This window comes from Mauremys reevesii, linkage group 4 (genome assembly GCF_016161935.1).
Source record: "Mauremys reevesii isolate NIE-2019 linkage group 4, ASM1616193v1, whole genome shotgun sequence".
Taxonomy (NCBI): domain Eukaryota; kingdom Metazoa; phylum Chordata; order Testudines; family Geoemydidae; genus Mauremys; species Mauremys reevesii.
In genome coordinates this window covers 42,077,661-42,100,699 of record NC_052626.1, presented here as the reverse complement: position 1 = coordinate 42,100,699, position 23,039 = coordinate 42,077,661, and the positions used below count along the sequence as shown (strand labels likewise).

The following is a 23,039-nucleotide window of genomic DNA, read 5'->3' as shown; positions in this document are numbered from 1 at the left end:
CACCAGAGGCTGCTCAAGACAATCTGCCACCTCCTTCCTCATTAGCCTATGGTGGCAGATTTGGCCCAGCTGCCCATCCATAATGGAGGGGCCAAGTTTGAGTGAGTGCCATTGTGACCTGGTGCATGGGGTCATAACGCCATTCACATTTGGCTCCCCCCTCCCCAGTCGTAACAGAGAGGGCAGCTGGGTCAAATATGCCACCCTAGGCAGCTCCCTGAAACTCATAGGGGGGAAACCAAGATGTGGGGAGCAATTTCCCCCTTGCCCCATAGCAAATGACACCTTTGATCTACTAGTTGTGGAATTGGGGCCCATCCTAGGTCAAGCCTGCAGGGAGAACACCACCTTTCTTCCCAACTCTTGGTACTATCTCCTGCAGCCCTAGCCTTTCCCAGCAGGGGGAGCTGTAAGGATACGGTGGAAAGCTCTGCTTCTGGAGGTGTTCCCAGCGGGGGTGATGTGCAGGAGCAGTGTTTCTTGTTCCTTGCCTGGAGCCCAGAGAATTGTGGTGGGGCCAGGGACTGTGCCGGGTAGGTACTCAGTGATTTCCCCATTAAATAAACAAGCTGATTGCAGTCTCTCTGCTCACACTGGAAACAATGAGCCAAGTTCAGCCAGGTCCAGGTCTCGTTGTCCACTCTCTCCAACCAGACCTGCTCTGTCACTTCTGTACCGGCTCCCTAGTGGCCTTCAGCCACCTTCTCCTGTTCTCCCCATGGAGACACTCTCACCTCCTCCTCCCACAGCAGCCCGGTGAGTAAAGACCAGTGCAGCTCTGGCTCTGACCTGGGACCCAGGGACAGGGGAGGAGGGACAGTCTTCTACAAAAACTGACTACTTAGCCTCCCGGTGCCCTGCCTTCCTTCTAGACTCCAGGGCCCCCACCAGCAACTGAGCTCTAGTTAATGGTAGTCTCTTGCATCTTCCTTGACTCCGTGCAGATGCCCTCTCATCTCCCTACTGTCAGACTCCTAACCCTCTCCCTTAGTAAGCAATTAATTCCCACTTCCTCCCTATAAGTTGAGTCATTTTTGCTCATCACACATCCTTCCCCTGGGCCACTTGCTCCCTAGAGGGCCTGTTGTATGGTGCACAGTCTCCTTGTCCTTCCTGGTGTAGGTTGGGTAGGAGTCTGTGGTACTGTGGAAAATGGTATTAATTAATTTTTGAGAGGTAACCTGCCCTTTGCCTCCCTGTTTCACTTTGTGTCAGGGCCCAAGGCCAATGGGTGTGTATTTTTCTTGCTTCTTTCTACTTATCTCACTGGAAAAAAAATAACCCAAAAAATCCCCAGCCTGATATTTACCAAGAGATTCAGAAACTGCTCTGAGAAAAGCTGGTGCCAGTGCCGCCACCTTTGTGGTCTGGGGCCAGGCAGAAATGTGAGCAGGGCACAGTCCAGACGGAGAGGGGGCCCTGGTGAGAGGAAAGGGGCTAAAGAGGGGCAGGGAGAAGAACATCAATAACTGCAACACCATAATGATGAGCACAGCAGGATATAAGAATAACACAGAGACAAAACTTCCCAGGCATAAGGGCTGGTCTCTGGAGTAAGGGAGCATAGTTGGGTTTCATCTTTGATTAATTCTTTTCTGGTCTTAGAAAGAGGAGCAGCTGCTAGCTCAGGTTTTTTGCTTGTGTTGTGTCTGTTTTAATTTACAGCAAATTGAGCCTACGCTAGGCTCAATTTCTCTGAGCCTCTCCTCTCCTGGCAGCTCAATGGCTTCCTCCCTACTCCCAACTGTTTCTCTTCTCCCAGCAGAAGTATTAGGTACAGCTCAGCTGGTCACAGCACAGAGAGAGAGGCCGTGGGCAGGGAGTGTGCAGCAGGCTCTGCATCTGAGGTAAGTTGGTCTTGTAGCTAAAGTACTAGCCTCAGCAACTACAAGACCTGAGTTCAGTTCCTAGCTCTGCTATAGATTTACTGTGTGACCCTGGGGGGAGTGATTCAATCTCTCTGAGCCTCACCTTCCCTCCTGTCAAATCAGAATGGTCTTCCTTGGTTTATCTTTGCTCATTTAGACTGTGACCTTAGTGCAATGGGGTTCATGGCAACGGGTCAGGCTGCCCTGGGGGGAGGGAAGGAAGCAGACGTTGTGGGAGGCCGAAGGAGGAAAGCAGCCATGGAGGCTTGCAGCCTCCAGGTTAGTTGGAAAACTGCCACTAGCAAAAATTTTCAGATGCTGTAAACTCTGCCAATACTGGCTCTTTTCCATCCCTGACTCCTGTGAGTGGGAGTGATAGGGCTCTGGAGTCAGTGCTGTGAGATGAAGAGAGACTGTGGCTGAGACATAGAGCGGGATCAGTCACAAGTAGGAAAGCCTGCTGACCAGAGAGGTTGCATGGGTGTGACTGAGAGCAGAGCTTGGTCTTGTGTGACAGAGAGGTTTTTCTGAAGAGTTTCACATCTCAGATGAAGCTTCTAGGGCAGGATCCTTTGCCAGTAACCTCCACTTTACTTTGATGATATCTGATTTCTGCAGAATGAACTTGCTGAGCTGTGTTATTTGTGGTGCTGTCAGGGGAAGTCCTGAGTCCTGACGCTGCAGTCCCTGCTTGTACTTGTTCCAGAGACATGATTCCAGCAAAGTCAGAGCAGACACGCTCTCAGATTTGTTGGAAATTGGCTTATTCTGAAAGGCCTGGATGTAGTCAAAGGAAATTTGGCAATAATGCTTTTCTGGCAAATATAGGGATCCCAGTCCAATGGAACATGTATCCAGGACACATTTGGTTTTGGTTTTGAGCGATAAGCTGAAAACTGATCAGTTCCTTACTGTGGGATATGGACTTGTGATTGTCCCCTAAGCTAGAAAATGAAGGTTGTTGCCAGACCCAGTTAGTGGATTTCTGGTAAGTACCTTCCATTCTGGGTCTGGGCCCCAGGGTTCTCACCACTGATCAGCAGCTGCAGGAAAACCTGTGGGTTCACCATGCAGTCAGTTGGAGACACTTGTTGAAAACAAGGAATCTTCTTTCTGCTGTGGAGACCGTCTTTGGAAACAAAGTTACCTGTTAGTGATTCATTCCTTAACTCTACTTGCAGATGACAAAATGTTTTAGGTTAGTGGAGGAGACTGTGAAGAACTTCAGAGGGACCTAGCAAAGCTGGGTGACTAGGCAGCATGATGGCAGATGGGATTCAATATTGGCAAATGCAAAGTAATGCACATTGGAAGGAGCATTTAATCTATTGACTCCCATTGTTGAATTCTTCATACCTGCTGTAACCACTTAGGAAAATGACCCAGGCACCACTATGGACAGCTCAGTGAAAACCATTGCTCAATGTGCAGTCAAGAAAAGCAAAGAAAATAGTAGGATGCATAAGGAATGAGAGGGAAAATAATATGGAAAATATTGTAATGCCATTGTATAAATCAATGGGATCCCTCCCCTGGAGTATTGTATTGAGCTCTGGTCATGCTACCTCAAAAGGCTACTGCAGAAACAGGAGGAGTTCAGTGATGGGTGAGGACCATGATTACAGATATGGAAGATCTCCCTAAAAAGAGACTAAAAAGATTGGTCTGCTTAGCTTAGAGATGAGACTGATAAAATGGGACATAATAGATGTGCAAAATAGTGCATGGTCTAGAAGAGATAGGAGACTAGGTACTTCTGTTCACCCCCTCTCCTAATACATGAACAAGGGGTTGTTCAATTACATTGAAAGGCAGTTCATTTAAATGGATACAAGGAAATACTTTTTACCTATTGGACAATTAGCTTTGGAATCCACCACCACAAGATACCTGTAGGCCAAGAACATAACAGGGTTTGTAAAAAATAAAATAAAACAGAGGTTTATATGGTTAATAGGAACATTCAGAATGCCAATCACAAGAATGAAAAACATAGAGATGGCTTATAAAGCCTCCTGCTTCAGGATATAAACCATCCATTAAGTGACGGGGGTTAGGAAGGAATTTTCCCTATGGACATGTTAGCCCAGAACTGCCTACAGCACCTTCTCCTAAGTTTGAGTTCACAGCAGTTTCTAGCTACAGCAACAGCATGGAAACTACATCTCCGATCCATGTGCTGTCCACAAAACTCTAAATATTAATGACATTGTGGTTGCAATGTAAGTGGAAATAACTCCCTTTTAGTTGTCAGCACTAACGACAGAGCTGTCCATTATTCCCATTTCAATTGGTGAGTGTTGGGTCACAAATTACTAAACAATGGAGTGTTCAGACTGGTAGGGAAAAGATGTTTGTAACCTTTTTCCTACTATTTTCTTTTAGCTGTCTGCCCTCATGCCATCCTTCCGTCCTGCTACATCAGAATGATATAATCCCAGCCATGCCTCCATGGTCATCTATTGACTGGTGGATTTCTTGTGCCTTACAGCACATCTGTAGTGTGCACCTATCACGACAGCCCCATGACAGGCACTGCTGCTGCTCCTGGCACAGCAGATTGTTTCTATAGTACAGCTCATGCAGTTAAAATTTCATCTTTTGAAGTTATTCCCTGGAAAGGGATCCTGGCTTATGAAGGCTGACACCATTCAGACCTATTCATGCCACTGGTATGTATTGTTTTGTGTGTGGAACAGGGTTACCTACTGTACATACCAACATTTGTAAGCATAAACCCAGTAGATTCTGTTTTACACACATTTGTGTAAGTGGGCAGACACATGGCCTGTTTGTCCTGCATGTGCCTCTCGATGCATTCATTCTATACATCTCAACAGGCATTCCTTCCGCACCCACTTTCACACCATCCTGTCTTCCCACCCACCCGCTCCTTATGCACGTACTCACCAGACACAACTTACTCCACCACCTACCCCCCTTCATTCAACACTCCCCCAAGCATTCATTCAGCATACACACACTGAACCCATTCCTATGCTACACACGCACCCATGGATTGGGGCAGGGCCATAGGTGCTGGAACTAGGGGGGCTGCTGCACCCCCTGGCTTGAAGTGGATTCAGGGATACAGGGTTTACAGTTTGGTTCAGTAACTCAGCACCCCCCCACTATACAAATTATTCCAGCACCCCTGGGCAGAGCACTGTTTTGATGGCCCCTCCTAAACTGGTATGAGGAGGCAATCATGCATCTCCTGAGCCAGGAAGGGAGTGGAGCCCAATGCAGGCGGGTATAGCACTATTATTTATACGGCTCACAATAATCCCCTGGCGGTAGAGTGTCTTGGAGCCCAGCTGGGCATCTGCAAGCATGTGCGCCGCATAAAGGCTGCTGAGCCCATTCCCAGCCACTAATGGTATCCAGTCCTTGGGGGATGGTGACAGGTACATACGGTGGGGTACAGGTCACATGGATAGCTGCAGAGCTGACAGGGTGCAGCTGTTCCTCAGTGGGCTCTGAAATCAAAGGGCTGAGCACTTCATCACGGTTCAGACCTCTGCTTCACCTTCAGGGAATTTTTTTTTTTGTTACACATTTATAACCTGGGGTTGTTTTTTATTAAGCATATTTAAAAGTTTATTACATTCATACACACTGCAGCTCCAACCATAAGAGATTGACCTGAACAATTTGCTCCCTTGAAATTTTCTACAACAGCACTTCCCAAGAGAAGTTTACCAGTCCCCGACAACAGATGTGTCCACCTTTTACTGAAAGGCAGAGGTCTGTCCATTAGCCTGTGTAGCAGCTCTGATTGGCTTTCCTCCCCTGAGGGGCAGGTGAATGGGAAATGACAGCCAAGCAGAGGGTATTTCCCCATTGATTTGTAGAAGGATCTGAAAATGTATAGTCTACAGGGAACACACAGAGTTGGCAGTTCTGGGCATAGCTTAGGTGACAGAGTGGGGTGGAAAAGCTTTGCCTGGTCTGTATTCCTACCATTGCTAGTACTGGTGGAGCTGCACTGGTTCTAGATCTAGAGTAGAAGAACTGATGAATATTCTTGGTGCAAATACAGCCTTTTGAGGTCTCAGGCTTTTCTCTTTGCTACAGCCTGAAGCTCATCCCAGCTTAAGACCCAGTCCCAAGCAAAAATCAACGAGGACAAATATTAGACAACTCTTGTCTAATAGGGGCTGTGCATTATAGGAAGGGCTGGCAGCACTGCCTACTCTGAAGGTTGCTCAACACTTCCCATTATACAACCCTGTTTTCAGTTGCTTATAACTTTGCCAAACTTCTTGGAATTGTAAGCCAGAGTGGTCCAGCCATTTCTGAGAATGAGGCATGGGGAAAATACCTTGTTCTGTCCATGTTAAAATATTCGGTCAGCCTTTTGTTTGAGAAGCTCTGTTGCCCCCGGGCTTTGGAGCAGCAATTTGAAATTTGGCAGGGGGGGTGGCCTTTGTGTCAGGAATGTTCCTTTTGTCATTCTGGTGAACATCTGCTGAAATCTGGCCAATTTACAAGCCTTAGAAAAATATCAGTTCGCACACACTCAGTAGACACTTCTCAGAGTTTAGCCCCTAAATTTCCTGATGATCATATGTGCGGTGGGTATGCTCTAGACCGGGCTGAGCAGGACTTTCCCTACAATTGCAGCTTTGGGCTGCTGCATGTGATGCCAGGTCTAGGCATGTGAACTGAGAATAGGGAGCTTCTGCTCTCAGTGACCACCAGCTGGGCCCAGGCAGCAAGGAGGAGGAAGCTGCTTGATTAATGCAGAAGGACAATAGCCGGATCTGCAGCAGGGAGTGGGGGAGGTAGATTGGCACAAGGAGCCTTAGAGGCGGAAACTGGGACTGGGGGCTGGCAGGGGGGAAGAGAGAAACTGGGCCTGGAAGTTGGGGTGGGGAGAGGAACTGGGAGCTAGGAGGGAATTGGAGGGGCAGCCAGTAGGTGGGGAGGGAAACTGAGGTCAGATGAGGAGGATTGAGCTGAGAGGGGAGGAGGGACAGGGACTGGCTAGGCAAGGAGACAGGGGACAAGGAATGGGGAACGGCTGGGCAAGAGACTAGAGCATGGGAGTGGGGAGACATTGGGACTCAGTTTAGCTCCCATGTCCCAAACTCACCACCTACCTTTGTACTAACTGGCAAACACAACAGCGAGATCAAAAGTCATGTGGCTGTAGAGACTGAGCTACCTTTATTACCCCTATAGATAGTTGCCCCCACTCCAGTCAGCGCCTGCTGGCAGGAGAGTGCGTGACATGAGGAAGAGTGCTAAGAAAACAGTCCCTTATTTTTGAAATACAGTGTTGGCAACCTAGCATGATAGAGAAGACTTCATCTACCACAGCTTTTAATCTAACGAAGAGTCCTTGTGGCACCTTAGAAACTAACACATTTATTTGGGCATAAGCTTTGGTGGGCTATAGCCCACTTCATCAGATGCATGGAGTAGAAAATACAGTTAGCAGGTATAAATATACAGCACATGAAAAGATGGGCGTTGCCTTACCAAGTGTGGGGGTCAGTGCTAACGAGGCCAATTCAATTAGGGTGGATGTGGCCCATTCCCAGTAGTTGACAAGAAGGTGTGAGTATCAACAGAGGGATCACCAACAACCAATCACACCCAGTTTTTGTTACACTGATGTAGCACATTATTTGCAAAGAACCACGGTTCTGAAATAATTTCCATAAAGTATCACACATGAAGCTGAAAAATGTTGCCAGCTACAGAATGGTGATGCCAGTAACTTCTTTGGCTCTGTGATTTGTTGTTAAATAGTAATTCTTGTGAAATGTTGGTTGTACAGAAAACCAGGGGTTTTGAGGGGGAGGGAGATGTACAAAAGTGTGTGCTGTTCCTTTAAATCTGCAGCAGGCTAGAGAGGGTTGGATCAGGCTCTAGGCAGAAGCTTTAGTGTTTTCCTGTCCCAATAAAGTTCCTTGTCCAGTTAGGAAACAGTGAATCTTTCTGGGCTTTATGTAGCATTATCACATGGCAGAGGAGACTACAGTGGAGATGCTGCAGTCCTGCAGCCTCCTGGATTGTCCCTTGTGGCCCTGGTGAAGACATTCCAGGGGGTTCCCCCTCTGGCTCAGCTGCTCTGAAGTGGTCATTGTTATTCAGAAGAGAGAAGGAACCAGAACAATGCTGCCTGCCTCCCACCCCTTGAACGCCAGTCTCCACTGAGAAGTATCTTCACTCCCCAGAGCTGAGCAGGTACAATAGTGGCAGAAACCTGACTTTTGGTTTTAGTCCCTTCAACACCGCAGATAACTGCCTCCCTGCTGCTGTGATTAAGCTCAAGAAACTCAAAAGGTCCCATGGGAGAGTTTGTGGCCCCAGCTGGATCCCTGAACTGCTCTCAGCAGCTGTTAATGGAGCCACTGCCAGATGGTTTCTTCTGCTCTTGCTCTCCTGGGTATGAAGAAAGTGACTGGGCTGCTGAGAACCAAACAACCTTGCAACTGTGTCAGATAGCCACTAAACCATCCAGTCCCAGATCCCAGCTCCAAAGGCTGTGCTGTCCTCATAGCCAGGAGACTGGAGTCAGCATCTCACTTATCCTGTGTTCAGTCACAGCTGACATAGTTTTGCTAGCATCCATTGTCCATTTACTTGTCCATCCTTAAGCAGAGGCGGGTGGTCAACTGGCCATAGAGAGAACTGGAACTATCCCCTAGTCCTGAAGTGCAGGCTTCTGCTAAGGGCAGGCAGACTACCCAAGGTAGCAAACTTCCTCATTGCCTGCATCCAGCACAACCTCTTCAGAGCAGAGGTGCTGCCTGTATTGAGGTCCCACACAGTACAGGATGTGCTCCCTCCTAACTACACACAGCCTTGGCAATGCACATTTCCAGCCCTCTCCCCCCTTCATCTGGATCACGATTTTAATATCTGTTCCTCCAAAGTGTTTGTGATTCTCTCCCAACTTAGTATCGCTGCCCAGCAGAGTCTACACTCCATCCCCCAAGCTGTTAATGAAAATATTGACCAGGGCTGGACAGAGAGTAGCTCCCTTCTGGACAGATCACGCTCGATATCTCCTCCCATGAAACAATGGATAATTATTCTCTCAAGTCAGTGTTTAACTAGTTTTGTATTGCTCATTCCAGGGAATCCCCGTCTCTCTAGTTATCCTCAGAGAACATCAGATAAAAGTGTCAGATGCTTTCCTGAGGTCAGACTGCACCATGACCCCTGCATTTCCTGTATCCATTGGGCTTATTAGCCTGTTGAAGAAAAGAATTTAGCACATTTACCCTATAGCACAGTTAAAGATGTTTTTTACCTAAGGAAGGAGTGCTCTTAGGACTGCTGTGATCTGAAGGGCTTGTAGATCCTGTGTCTGTCTCTGTGTAAAAGGTTGTGCAGCTTCTGGGTGGGACTATTTAGAGAAGAACAAAGAGCTTGATCTGTTAGTCACCAGCTATAGTCAAGTAGAATCTTATAATTTAATCTGTGTATTATAGTAACACCCCAGGCTCAACACGGGATCGAGGTGCAATTGTGCTGGGCACTGTGCAAACACTTGCCAACTTGGTCCATGCCCCAAAGAGTTTACCGTCTAAGCAGACCAGTGACATATGGGATGAGAGAGACAATTGAACTCTGATACCATTTGTACAGACATTGGCAATATTAGTATTATTATAAATATATAAAGTGACAACTCTCCCCAGCTGGCCCTTGAGCCCTCATCAATGGGCTGAGCCCCCATTGCATCACAGCAGAGGAGGGATTCGATAGAGGGAAAGGGAGTAGCTTTGAGGATCAGATCAAGGAGGGTGGATGGTGCTGAACTTTTTAGAGCTGAAGTGAGCGGGAGGATTAGTTACCTCCGTCTCACTTCAGAATTTGTCAGCGTTAGACTAGATGACCCTTGTGGTCCCTTCTAACCCTGTGGTTCTATGAAGGCATGGTGGGAATGGGGATGAAGTTGGTGAGGGAGAGCAGGGAAAGGAATCAATTAAATAGGCTTTTGAGCACATTACCGGGGAGCCTCAGGGTTCTCGTTTGTGTGCAGAAGGCAGAGAAGAACCTCCACTTTCATTCTCCACTCCTCAGTGCTGCCCAGCCAGATGGAGAGCTCAGAAAATCACTGGGGCCAAGTGTGCTGTCACCTAGGCTAGTGTATGTTCAGCAGCAGACACGGAGATGGCTCTGGACTCACACCACGGTGTAACCGAGAGCAGAATCTGCCTGTCAGCTATGCAAAGAAAAGCTCACTCAAGCTTTTCATGCTTTGTCTCAGTTTTACTCTTGCTCACTGAATCTTTCAGGCCAGTTTATATACTTCCCCCTTCCCCCGCTTCTGTCTCCTTGGTGGCTGGCTTGACTGTGAGATACACTTACCAGCTGTGGAAGTGGGGGCCCCTTTGGCACATTAGGAATCCAGGGCTCCACTCTGGGGAAAACAATGGCCCCATGGAGACAGAACATCACAGGAAGGGAGAGGGGCAGGTACTGGAAAAGATGGGTGCTTCTGTTGTTTGGACACTAGCCTGGGACTTAGAAGACTTGGGTTCTGTTCCCTGCGTTGCCACAGGTTGCCTCTATGATGCTGGGTAAATCTCATAGGCCTACCTCTTTAAAAGTGATTGGGTGAGTGGGCCCCAGTTTGTAGGAGCCCAGCATAAGATGCTTTTTAAGGTCCTGATTTTGAAAGGGACAGTGTGTGTTCAGCACTTTCTGAAAATCAGGCCACTTCCAGGTGCTTCTGGTTGAGCAAACGAAAAACAAGGCTTCCCACTAGCCACTTGGGAAGCTGTAGGGCAGGGATTCTCAAACTGGGGGTTGGGACCCCTCAGGGGGTCGTGAGGTTATTACATGGGGGGTTGTGAGCTGTCAGCCTCCACCCCAAACCCTGCTTTGCCTCCAGCATTTATAATGGTGTTAAATATATAAAAAAATGTTTTTAATGTATAAGAGGGTTGCACTCAGAGGCTTGCTGTGTGAAAGGGGTCACCAGTACAAAAGTCTGAGAACCCCTGCTGTAGGCCTTCCTCTTTCAGGGTCCGTCTACACTGCAAAAAAACCCCTGTGGCAGTGAGTCTCAGAGCCCGGGTCAACTGACTCAGGCTCGTGGGGATCATGTGATGGGGCTAAAAACAGCATGGAGACGTTCCTGCTCAGGCTAGAGCTTGGGCTCTAAAACCCAGCTGGTGGGGGAGGTGGTCACACAGCCTGAGCTCCAGCCCGAACAAGAGCATCCACACTGCTGATTGTAGCCCCGTGAGCCCAAGTCGGTTGAGCTGGGTTTTGAGACTCGCTGCCATGGGTTTTTTTGCAGTGTAGACATTCAGTGCCTCCACTCCCTGTCTGTAAGCTGCACTGGCACTTCTCTACCACACCAAGGTGTTGGGAGGGTGAATATGTTGAAGACCGTAAGGTGCTCAGATGCTCTGATGGTGAGGTCCATACAAATTAGCGAGGTCTTGTCTACACAAGGAAATTGACTGGCACAGCCATAGGGAATAATTATTCAGCTATAGCCATGCCAGTCAATATCCCTGTGTAGACAAACCCATAAAGAGCCCCACACATTTGTTTTCATTCGCTGGTACCTGTCCATGAGAGGATGCATGTTGTGTCTATGAATGACCAAAGCCGGGAGTAACCACCTTGAGTTGTGCAGCCTTCTGTGCGAGCCACCAGCATGTGCTCTCTGCTCCCCTGTTGGTTTGCTTTGCCGCTGGAAATAAAAATTAATCTGCAAACCCAAAGCTCACAACATCACTGCATTACTGACTTGTTTCCACCCAGGCGCTCATGTTGGAACCCCACAGTTGTGACCTGCCTTGCTAGGGGGATTCTCAGCATGTCCCTAACTAAAGAAAGCAAAGGGAACTCAGTGCTCAGAAAGCAAAGTGTGGCCAGCTGCTGTTCTAGCATCCCCAGGGCTCTGCCTGCTATCACCGCCTGCTATTCCAGTCCTGACCCCCAATCAGCTCTGCCCATGCCCCTTAGGCTGGAGTTGCAGGATCCCCACTATCCATATGTACCCCTCCCATCCCAGCTCCCCCATTAATCTCAATGCTTCCCTGCTGCCTCTTCTATTCTAACCCTGGCCTTCCTGCTTTCTTCCCACTTGCTCTGCTCCCCTTTCAGGTAGCTTGACATTGCCCTGGGCCGACCAAGGGGGGAGAGAATGGTGGGGAGAGATTTGGACAGACTGAGGAGTGGAGAAGAGTTTGGCGAGTGCAGGGAGGTGGACACTAAGGGGGAGGAGGAAAAGAAGGGGAGGGGAGAGAGGGCAAATCAGAAAAGACAAATGGGCCCAGCTCATCCCAATGTTTTGTCCCTCTGGGTCTGAAGGCATAAAAGGATCATAAAACTAGGTGATCCACCCTCTTGGTAATTCCTTTGGCTAAGGAGCCACCCCCTCAGGAGCCCCTACTGCAAGAGGTATTTTGGGGGCATTCCTGGGGGGCATTGCTGCACGCCAGCTATTCCCAGCTGTCACAGTAGCCCCTTGGGGGCCCTCAGGCTATGCCAAATGGCACCAGGGACTGAAGTATCCCCTGGCCAGCCTGGGGTAGAGGAGATACAAAGGTGACACAAATACCCTGAGCCCTGCGGCAGCTCAGGGCTGGTGAAGGGATGGATGGAGGCCAATGATGAATTTATGCTTTAATGGTGTTTTTAGTGCAAAACAACAAAACCAAGACACAATCAACCATCACAATGCAAAACGTTCCCATCTTAGGCTGGTAAAATGGCCCACATGTGAGCAAACAAGGAGTGCGGGGACTGTGTCCTTTCAGGGCATGTATCCCTACATGAGATGCTGGTCAGGTATCCTTCATTGGCTCTGGCCCCTTCTACTACACGAGCGGTTATAGCAGGGGGTTGGGCGTCAGGACTCCTGTGTTCTATTCCTAGCTCTGGCAGGGAGTATGGTTTAATGGTTAGGGCAGGGGAGACTGAGCATCAGGACTCCTGGGATCTAATCACAGCTTTGCAAGGGACTGAAGTCTAGTGGTTGATTGGGGTGGGGATCGGGAGTCAGGACTCCTGGGTTTTATTCCTGGCTCTGCTATTGACTTTCTGTGAAACCATCTATGCGCCTCAGTCTCCCTGCATACGTAACAGGGATAATAATATGTTCCTCCCAGGCTGGTGGTGGGGAGTTGAAGCTTAATTAATTAATGTTTTAAAGTGCTTGGAGAGCTTTGGCTAACAGAAACTATTAATACTGTCAAAGGCAGTCCCCACACTGCTCCCAATGTTCCTCCTTCTGGGGGGTTTGGCACTTTCAGAGGCCTGTGTACCAAAGATGCAGAACCATCTGCACAAAAAGATCTCCTGTGCGTGCACTTGCCAATGGCCCTGGTCTCCTCTCCAGGACCCCTGCAAACCACGTCACTTCTGGGGACCTCAGCTGTTTGGTGGGTGGATGGCTGGGAAGGTGGGAGGTCTGCAACTCAGAGTCTGTCTGGGAACTTCCCAAGCTGGGCTTGGCAGATGGGGTGGGGAGCCCAGGGTACCTGGCACGTGATCAAACTCCCTGCATGCTACATTTACAAATGAGCGGCTTTGGCATTTTCTGTGTCTCTATGCGCCGCCTCCTCCTCTCTGAGGGGCTGTATTTTGCAGCTTGTGCTAGGTTTTTTTTCTCTCTGGTTGTTTGTCTCTTTTGAAACTTTGTCGCTGTTTCTCAAACCGCCTGAAGGTGTCGGGGGTTTTTCAAGCTATTTTGAAGCTCGTTTTTCCCAGATGTGTGTGTTTTTTTTTCTCAATGTAACTTTTTTTCTTCTTCGTAAAGTTTCCGCCCATGTGACTTTCAGCTTACGTCCCTCGCAGCTTCCGAGAAACCACAGGAGCCTAAGACCTAGACATCACTGCAAGGTGCAGTGACAGAGAGGAGAGAGGTGCAGGGAGGAACTGGGGCAGAGTGGCAGAGAAAGTGACACAGGGAGAGCAACGTGACAAAGAGAGGGACGGGGAAAGAGGCAAAGAAAGTAACCAAGGGAGAGAGGGAAAGACGGCAGGGGACGGGAGGGGTGAGTAAAAGCCAAAGGAAACCAAGAGCACCAAGGACACAGAGGAAGCAGAAGAGGCCCTGGGAAGAGGGACGCGAGCCATGCCCCATAGCTCTGACAGCAGCGACTCCAGCAGCTTCAGCCAGTCACCCCCACCTAGCAAACAGGTAACACTTTGAATTCTTTGCAGCCATGCTCCCATCCTGGGGTGTTTTCAGAGCGCAGAATGGCAGGGCTTTCTAGGAACCAGCCTGGGGAGGGACACGCTAACTCAGTCCACCGTGCACTTACTCCACTTTGAAAGTGGAGTACAGAATTTGCAGCGAACAGGGAGTTACTGCACTTTAAAGATTTGCATTGTGTTCATGCAGGCGTTTTCAATGCATTCTGGCTTGAGTTAGTGCAAACTAACCCCCCCATGTAAACCAGGCCACAGAGAGCTAAGCAGGAAGCCCCCATGCAGGAACAAGCTTAAAACCAAAGGACACCGTGAGGAGTGTTTTTGCAGAGGAACCACATTAGCACAGGCCACATGAGGGGCGGCACCTGAAACGCCTGGTTCTGACTTGCAGGGGCCACCCCACAAACTCCAGGCATCCCGCAGGCTGGGAGCTTGGTAAAGTGAGAGTACCAGTGTCTCTGAAGAGACCCTGTTGTGGGCTCTGAGCCCTCCCCCAGCATGTGGTCAGGATCTCATTCTGAATCCAAATCCTTCCCATGCCATCAGATATCACTTAGGGCATGAACAAGGCTCCACTATCCTTGTCTATCCTGGGCTGCTCTCTGCACCTTTTCTATTTAAGTCCCATAAGTTTCCCTGTCTAAGTGCTGTTGTATAGAGGGATTCTTTGAGTGGGCCCCTTTTGTGTGTTCCTCCGGCTGTCTGGTGACATGCCTACCACGGGGTTATTCTTAAGACGTGTCCTGGATGATTCCATCTTCTTTTCTGGGTACTTTATTCTTTGCTAGCTGTTAACCACATGGTGCTGTGCAGGACACCAGATATGAGGGACTTTACCCCCGAGGAGCTTATGGACAAACACAGGGCCGGCTTTAGGCCGATTCCCCTGATTCCCCGGAATCGGCCCCTGCTCCTAAGAGGGCCTCACACCCACACCTAAGAGGGCCCTGCTCCAGGGGTCTTCGGTGGCATTTCGGCAGTGGGGAGTCCTTCGATGCCGCGGAAAACCTGGACCGGATCCCCCGCTGCCGACATGCCGCCGAAGCCCCGGACCACCGCCGGGTATTTGAATCGGGCCCCACGGGTCATAAAGCCGGCCCTGGACAAACACTGAGTAGATGGTGCTGGCTGGGCAAACAGGGTTTGGGAGAGCACTCTGTCTAGAAGGGAATGAGGCTTAACAGCAGTCAAGGGGGAAGTAGACAAGTGGGGTATCCAGACTGGGATCTTCACTGTGCAGGGCTGGGGGCAATAAGGTAAGAGGGTAGGCTGGATATGTTGGCTGGGGTGGGTTGAGGAAGGAAACTGAAGGTTAGGATATGAGGTTTAAATTTGAGGAAATGGAGAGATCATAAAGTTGGGGGAGGAAGAAAAGGGACAGACTGATGGTTCAGGAAGATAACTCTAGAGGCTGCATTTTGCAAGCGAAGGAAGGAGGTGGTGTACGTGTCAGAGAGTCCAGAGAGGCAGCAGTTACAGTGGAAGACAGAAAATGATAGGATCTGATGAGGGTTTTAGCTGCCAGAGAGAGTGGGAGGATCAGTTATCAGCAGAGAACCTTCCATAATAATAATAAATAATAAAAATAAGAAATAATAACAATTAATGCCGGAATGGCTGCTGAATGATGCTGAGGAGTGAGATCTTCAAGCAAAGAGACCTCACATCCCAGAGCTAGGAGGGCATACCCCCTCTCCGCATAACTCCGGTGAAAATGTGACCTGGAATATTGCCGCCAGTTCTGGATACCACATTAGCAGCAAGACATTAAAATGCAGGGAGTTCCGAGAAGAGCAAACAAAGCGATCAGGGATCTGTAGTGACTGAGTCAGGGGGAAAGATAAAAAAAGCTGAGCCTGTAGCTGAGCTAAGCAGGGACATAACTCTGCAAATGTATGAAACAGATAAACCCCAGAGTAGAAGGGCAATTATTTAGGGTGACATATGGGAACTAGGAGTAATAGAATTGTCGGAGAATGAAATGAAGAAAGGCAAAAAGCAAGCTGAATGCCAGGATTGACTCCTTGGCAGTGAGATAAGTCAGGCAGTGGAATCATCTCCCAGGGGAAGGGGGGAGCCCCATTGGCATGGGACACTGGAAACTCTACTGCACAAAGAATAAAAAAGTGCTGTATAGAGGACAGTCCTGCCCTGGCCTTTGGGGAAGTTGGACTGGGTGATTCAACAGGTTTATTTTTTTCATCTCTGACTCCTGTGGTTCTGCGGGTTACAACCCAAGCCTGTACCATGAAGACAGAGTTCACTTCCCAGTTCTACCAGCATGTCCAGCTTATAGAATTACATCTCAGGGGGGTGGCTGTTAAGTGCCTCATACATCCTTGTAGTAGGAGAGCACCTCTACCCTGGTTTTGCACTGATGCTGTGTGTCAGACAGGGACACGTGGCCTATGTGGCCAGAATAGTGGGTGTGGTGATCTTTGCTGAGAGGAGTGTTCGCTTGGAGCTGTTCTGCCCCTGTACCCCTGACCTCATGCCTCTCTATGGTAGTGGAGGTGATGTCTCTGTCATTCCCAGGCCCTGTATTTTTCAGGATTCTTCTGATGACATGAGGAAAGTTCAGAGGAGGGAGAAGAATCGCATCGCAGCTCAGAAGAGCAGACAGAGGCAGACCCAGAAGGCAGACACCCTGCACTTGGTAAAAGCTTCCATTCTCTCCCCATCTGGATCTCTGGGGCCTTGCACACATAAGGGGACATGTTCTAGCATAGATGAACACACAACACAGCCATTCAGTTCAGGCAGGGGCAGGAAGAACATGGGCCAGCAGAGCATGTGTTGGCAGCTCTAGCAGCAGCTGGATGGTGAAGGTGAAGGGTGCTCCTTCCAGGAGCAGCCAGATGTTCCCTTCAAAATGGAACAGGTGTACTCTGTTGAAAGTCACCTCTGCTGAAGCCTCTCCTCTTGGCTCCTCCTCATATTCTCTGGACCTTTTGTTTCTGCTCTTTCTGTCCTTTTGGAGATGAGGTGGCTGAAGCTGAGCACAGGGTCCTGGGTTGGGTGGGAGGAATGAGGAATGTACCTCTCTTTGTTAGAGGTATATTCTTTCCCATATTATTCTCCATTCCGCAATAATACGTTGGGTCTGATCCTGATCCATGCACGCCAATGGAAATTTTGCCACTTGCTGCAATGGGAGCGGGGTAGGGTGACCAGATGTCCCGATTTTATAGGGACAGTCCCAATCTTTGAGGCTTTTTTTAATATAGAAGTCTATTACCCCCCACCCTCTGTCCCGATTTTTCACACTTGCTGTCTGGTCACCCTAGAGCGGGGTGAGGCCCCTTTATTTGCAGTTTTGATTGCTGTTGTGTACACAGCAGATGCCTTCTCTGGCTGGTGACATCCGCCTGTATTTCAGACCCAGCAGTATGCACCTTCCCCTTGCACTTGTCCACAACGAATTTCCTCTGCCCAGTCACCTAGTGTTCCACCAGGAATTCCTCCCTACTCTTGATCAACCTTATTAATTCTGTGTCATCAGCAAATGTTACCACCCTTCCAGCTCATTGATAAATACAACGAATAACCATGCTGCTAGGACTAATTTCTGAGGGACCCCATTCTCAACCTCTCTCGGAGCTGTAAATTGCCCACATAGTCCTACTTTTTGCACCCAGTTTTTAATCTGTGGCAAGACTTTACCTCTTGCCCTGAAATTATCGTTACCTTTTTAGTCTCTTCTGACTGTCTCAAAAATCCTTTAAAAGCCTAAATACACAAGGCCTGACACTCCCTCACCTCGCACTTCTTGTCACCTCTTGTATTCATGCAAAGAACATGTAAAACACTGCCGTTCTGACTTGGTAGCATTTTATGTTTGCTGTGCATAGGTTTAAATGATGATACAATGTGCAAAGCCATGGAGAATCAAGCCCTAGAGCTGGAAAAGCCCCATTAGGTCTCTGCGAGTCCACTGCCTGCCAACTGTGCAGGATAATTCCCTGTTGTATGCTTACTAGTGTTTTGTCCAGTTTAATTTTATATGTCCCTGGTGGTGAGGCTCCTACTCTTTCCCTTGGGAGAGGGCTCCACAGCTGAATACTTTGCACGGTCCTGATATCCGGCATACATCTTGCCTCTCTTAGTTTCACCCTGTTTCTTTGCCATATTGCCACACTGGGACTGTGCAATGGGGTTGGGAGGGAATGGGGTGTCAGGCTGTCGACTCCCACTTACTGCCCAAAGCCACTTTTCTCAGTGTAAAGAATTTGGCATCTACTTTTCCAGGGACCCTGAGTATTTGGCTGCAGGTCGCAGGCATGGGAGTGGTGTCAGAACAGGAGGGTATGACTCCTGAGTTTGTGTAATTAAATCTTAGACTTCCCTTTAAACAGGGAGTCATCAGGCTTCTGCTCGAGACACAGTCCCTTGACTTTAGAAGCCTCCACACCCCCATCTATCCCCACTATGGTGAGGATTATTGAGCAAGTGGTGTTGGAACAGCTTCTGCCACAGCCTGGTTGCACAGGTATCCTCAATGCTTCTTTAGTAGTGGGTTCATTACAGGGAAGGTGTTCCTCACTATCCATGGCCAATGATCCTTTTAGAGGTGTGCTGATTTGGTTAGCTCTGTCAGTGTCGGGTGATACCACAATCAGGGGGTTAGTCACTAATCTGCTGCAGCTCACAGCAGCAGATTGGAAAGCCTTTCAGTGGGTTTGTTCTCTCCCAGCGGCCCCAGAGGGCAGGAATGAGTACTGACTTTTCCTCTCCTCCAGCCCTCCCCTGCTGTGTCCCAAGGCATTCCCCTTGCTGGAGGAGACAGTGAGGCATGTGGCTTGCAGTTTTACCATGGTGCAGATGACACTGATACTACAAGCTCTTTGTTTTCCTAGTACCTGGCAAAGGTGGGGACGTGGATGGGAGCAAAGTAGCTTAAGATCATCCTGGATAAGACAGAACTGATGCTAATGGGTAGGGGAGAGAGCTGGAGGAATGGGACAGAGACAGGGTTGCACCTTTTTGCTGGAGATGCCTGTCAAACCTTGGCCAATATAGTTTCCAGTCTCTGGATTATAATGGATCCCCAAACGCTTTTCATCTGATAGGCATAGTGGCTGTGAAAGTGCCTCTTGGAAGCAGGACTTTCCAGTGTCAGTGGTTAGTTCAGGCCACTGTAATCACTTTAAAAGGATCCAGAAGTTTTAACTGGTGCAGAATAGAGTGGCTTGTTACTCTAGTGGGGTGAGTCATTAAGAGCCTATAACTCCCAAACTCCCCACACTGCCTTCTTGTCAGCTGATGAGTGTGGAGTTGGTTAAGATCTGTGAAGCATTAGGCTGTGTGGGACCCAGTGATCTGAGAGATCCCTCTCCCTTCTGCAAGGTCCTGCTGTGGCAATTAATATCTGATGGTGTGTTTGTTTTAACTAGTGCAAGGTGCCCCAATACTGAGGCAATAGAGACCTTTAGAAATCAGGTTCCTGCCACTAGCAATCCCAGTGGGGTGATCAGAGATGTGGCATGCTGCTTTGTTTTGGATGAGTGGCTAGCTGGGTAGCTATTTAGCCCTTGCGGGGCATAGAGCATGTTAAACAGTCATTCAAGATCTCATAGCACTGTCCATAGAGTCTCAGTGCCCCAGTAGCCTGCCTAAATTTCAACCTAGGTTCCAACATTCTGTCTCTCCAAATCCCCACTGTGGTTTCAACTGGACATATGATTCTTCGGGTCCTGTCTCGAACTGTTGAGTAGCATTGCGGAGTGCTGTTCAGTGGCTGAGGTGTTCCATGCTAGTGAGGGCTGCATTTCAGGAGAGGTGCATACAGTCTGTCATGCGTTTTGAGTACCATTAGGCAGGACTGTACATCATCACCACCATTATTATTCATTTTTTTTCTTCTGAGGCCTCAGTTTCCCTCTTTCTTTCTGTCACATCAATGTACCTCCCCCTCCCTGCCATACGTCTGGTTTCCCCAGGCGCTGGCAGGAAGCAGTGAGTCTTGTCTTACCATGGCAATGACAGATTTCCTGTGACAGGTGGTTTTCTGGTTATTTCTGATTATAACGGCGGTTATTTATCATCCCCTCCCCCCAGGCCAATCTGCCTCAGGTCGGGATGTGGCCTGGGAGGTGTGTGCGTGAGAGGGAGCTGTGAGTGCCTGGGCGGGGAACGTGCTGGTGCTGCTGTCACTTCTCGTAAGCAGCTGCTGGGGAGAGAGTGTGGCTGAGGGCTGAGAATGTCACTGGCTCCGTGGCAGGACCCCTGGCTGGCTGGGGGTGGGGTGGGAGTTGCCCAGACACAGCGCCGCTTTGAATTTACAGGAAATGTGTCACTGTGGAAACTCTCCGGGGTAGTGAGATGAAGGGCTCTGACCTCTCTCCCCCCACCCAGATACCCCCAGGCCCTTCCCTAAGGCATAGGGTGACCAGATAGCAAGTGTGAAAAATCAGGACAGGGAGTGGGGGGTAATAGGAGCCCATATAAAAAAAAGCCCCAAATATTGGGACTGTCCCTATAAAATCGGGACATTTGGTCACCACACTAAGACAGCTCCAACTGCTCCCAGCAACACTGAGGCTATGGCTACACTTAAACTTCAAAGCGCTGCTGTGGCAGCGCTGCCGCGGCAGCGCTTTGAAGCGCTAAGTGTAGTCAAAGCGCCAGCGCTGGGAGAAAACTGTCCCAGCGCTGTCCATACTCCACCTCCCTCTGGGGAATAACGGACAGCGCTGGGAGCGCGGCTCCCAGCGCTGGGGCTTTGACTACACTGGCGCTTTGTAGCGCCGCAATTTGCAGCGCTGCAGAGGGTGTGTTTTCACACCCTGCTGCAGCGCTGCAAATTTGTAAGTGTAGCCAAGCCCTCAGATACTGCAGTGACAGCCAGACACTTGAAAGATGCTGATAGACAGACAGACAGATAGATCAGAAAAGCCATCCCCTTGTCTTCTTTCAAGGCCCTCCTCAAACTTGTCTCTTCTGTAAAGCACACAGTAAACTGCAACCTGTGAATTGTTAGGCAGGGGGTGAATTGTGATCACTGCTCCTGACTGGCTGAGAAGTGTGTACATCCTACCCTGTTCTCCCATCTGCCCCCCTGCTTATTTGTCTTATCCACTGTTATGTTGGTTTCCTGGACTGTAAATTCTTTGGGGCAAGGGACTGTCGTTTTCCTAGATGTGTGTACAGTGCCCAGCATAATGGGGTCCTCAGCTGGTTGCTTTTGGCACCACAGCAATATCAATGTATAATAATAACATAGATGGGAGCCAGCTCTCTCTGCAGTTTGAGCACTAACCCAGCTGTCCTCCAGCTGCTGCTCTGCAGAGATACCATCTCTTACCTCCCACCCCCTCTGGACATACTGCTCTGCCAGTTTGCCTCCCAGAATTCCCCCCACCCCTGTGATGGCTTTGCAGGCAGAACACTAATCTAGCCCCTGCTGCTTTTGTGCCCTCAGGAAAGTGAGGACCTGGAGAGGCAGAACGCTGCCCTGCGCAGAGAGATCAAGCAGCTGACGGAAGAAATGAAGCATTTCACCTCAATGCTGAGTTCCCATGAGCCCCTCTGCTCCATCCTGACCACGGTGCCCCAACCGCCCCCGGAGGTGCTGTATGCCACACACTCCTTCCACCAGCCCCACATCAGCTCCCCACGCTTCCAGCACTGAGGCCGGCCACAAGGACACGCAGCTTGCAGGCTCCACAAATGGAAATCAGAGACCCCACGGGGCTCACTCTTTGGTTCACAGGAGGGACATGGACTGTTACAGCTATTCCTGCCCCTCCTTCAAGCGTCTACTGGGCCAGGCCCAGGGTCACATGTCTAGGAGTTGGCCCCGGTGCAGATATGGCAGAACACTAGGAGGCATCTTCAGGGAGGTTAAATCTCAGATCAACAGAGAAGGGAAGCGTTTGCAAATTGGCACCAATCCCTGTTCTGTTGTTTGCACTGGGACCCTCGCATGGGTCTATGTGACACAGGAACCCTGTCTCCATGTGAGCAGTCAGCTGGAGACTTCACCAGTGAGTGCTCCCAGGAGAGGAGCGCTGGGAATGAGGGGCCATGGGGTAGCGGGGAAGACTGGTTTATTTTTTAAAAAATAAAGAGTAAAATGTTTAACGCTTTCTTTAAAAACCTGGCCTGGCCTCCCCTGAGATTCCACATTACACACTGAGCGTGGCAGAAAATGGAGAAGACAACACTAGAAATTCTGGGGAACAGCCCTATATGAAGCAGCGGGGACCTGGGGCTGGAGAAGCTGTGCTAATGTCTAATCCAGACAACAGCGGCCTGTTGTCAATGTGTAACATGTCTCTGCCCTCTCTCTGGACCAGGAAGGATGAGGAAGGGCCATTTATGTGTTTGTTGTATCCTTTGGCCTTTCCTGTGGGAGATCTACTCCTCAGCGCTGCAGGGATGAGACTGGCTGCTAACACTGGTACCTGTACATACACAGTTACAACTCACTTCTCTGCTGGCTCCCCCAGCTCTCAGCTGCCTGCAGACCAAATTCTTTCACTAAAGATCCTTGCTGGCTCTGTCATGATAGAAAGACAAAGGTACAGATAACAATATGGACTGTATCTGCAGCAGACACACACACCAATCAGGGAGCTGGCCACCCATGTGCCCCAGACCTATGCACAGGTCTGTGTGCGGCCTGCCTCTGCAAACCCTGTTGCTATCGTAGATTAGTGTTTGGCCATTGTCAAAATTACTGCCTACTTTAAGGAATAACAGCAGCAGTGTTCTCCCAGCAGGGGGCACTGTCTGCAGCTTTGCTAGAGGGGTAAGAAATAGGCATTGTACTGAAGCTCTGGCATTAACTGATCTGAGCTATGGGTGCCCTCCTCGCTCACAGGAGGTTGTTTCCAGTCTCTCTGCTGTGCCAGAGAACAAACCCAAAAGTGACATGCAGAAGAGCAGGAAACTCCCTGAAGTCCACTAGTAACCTTACTGTACACCTGGGAAGAACCAGTGATGGGTGCTATCCTCCTCTTCCCCCATGTGAAGTTGCTGCAGGAGGGGCCTAGGAAACACTGTGAGGTTTCTCACTAACCCTCC

The 23,039-nt window shown here is 49.4% G+C and overlaps 1 protein-coding gene across 3 annotated transcripts; it reads left to right on the top strand.

Moving 5' to 3' along the window:
* Positions 1-176: 176 nt before the first annotated feature.
* On the top strand, positions 177-23,039 carry BATF (basic leucine zipper ATF-like transcription factor). Of its 3 annotated transcripts, XM_039536731.1 has the most exons (5): positions 177-756; positions 1,766-1,847; positions 13,615-13,998; positions 16,564-16,668; positions 21,433-22,981. In XM_039536731.1, the coding sequence occupies exons 3-5, from the start codon at positions 13,933-13,935 to the stop codon at positions 21,640-21,642; spliced, it is 381 nt and encodes a 126-aa protein (XP_039392665.1). In that variant the 5' UTR covers positions 177-756; positions 1,766-1,847; positions 13,615-13,932; the 3' UTR covers positions 21,643-22,981. The 3 variants fall into 3 exon arrangements, with proteins under 3 accessions (XP_039392665.1, XP_039392664.1, XP_039392663.1); XM_039536730.1 differs by lacking the exon at positions 13,615-13,998 and having other exon boundaries at positions 21,433-23,039; XM_039536729.1 differs by lacking the exon at positions 13,615-13,998 and having other exon boundaries at positions 1,763-1,847; positions 21,433-23,039.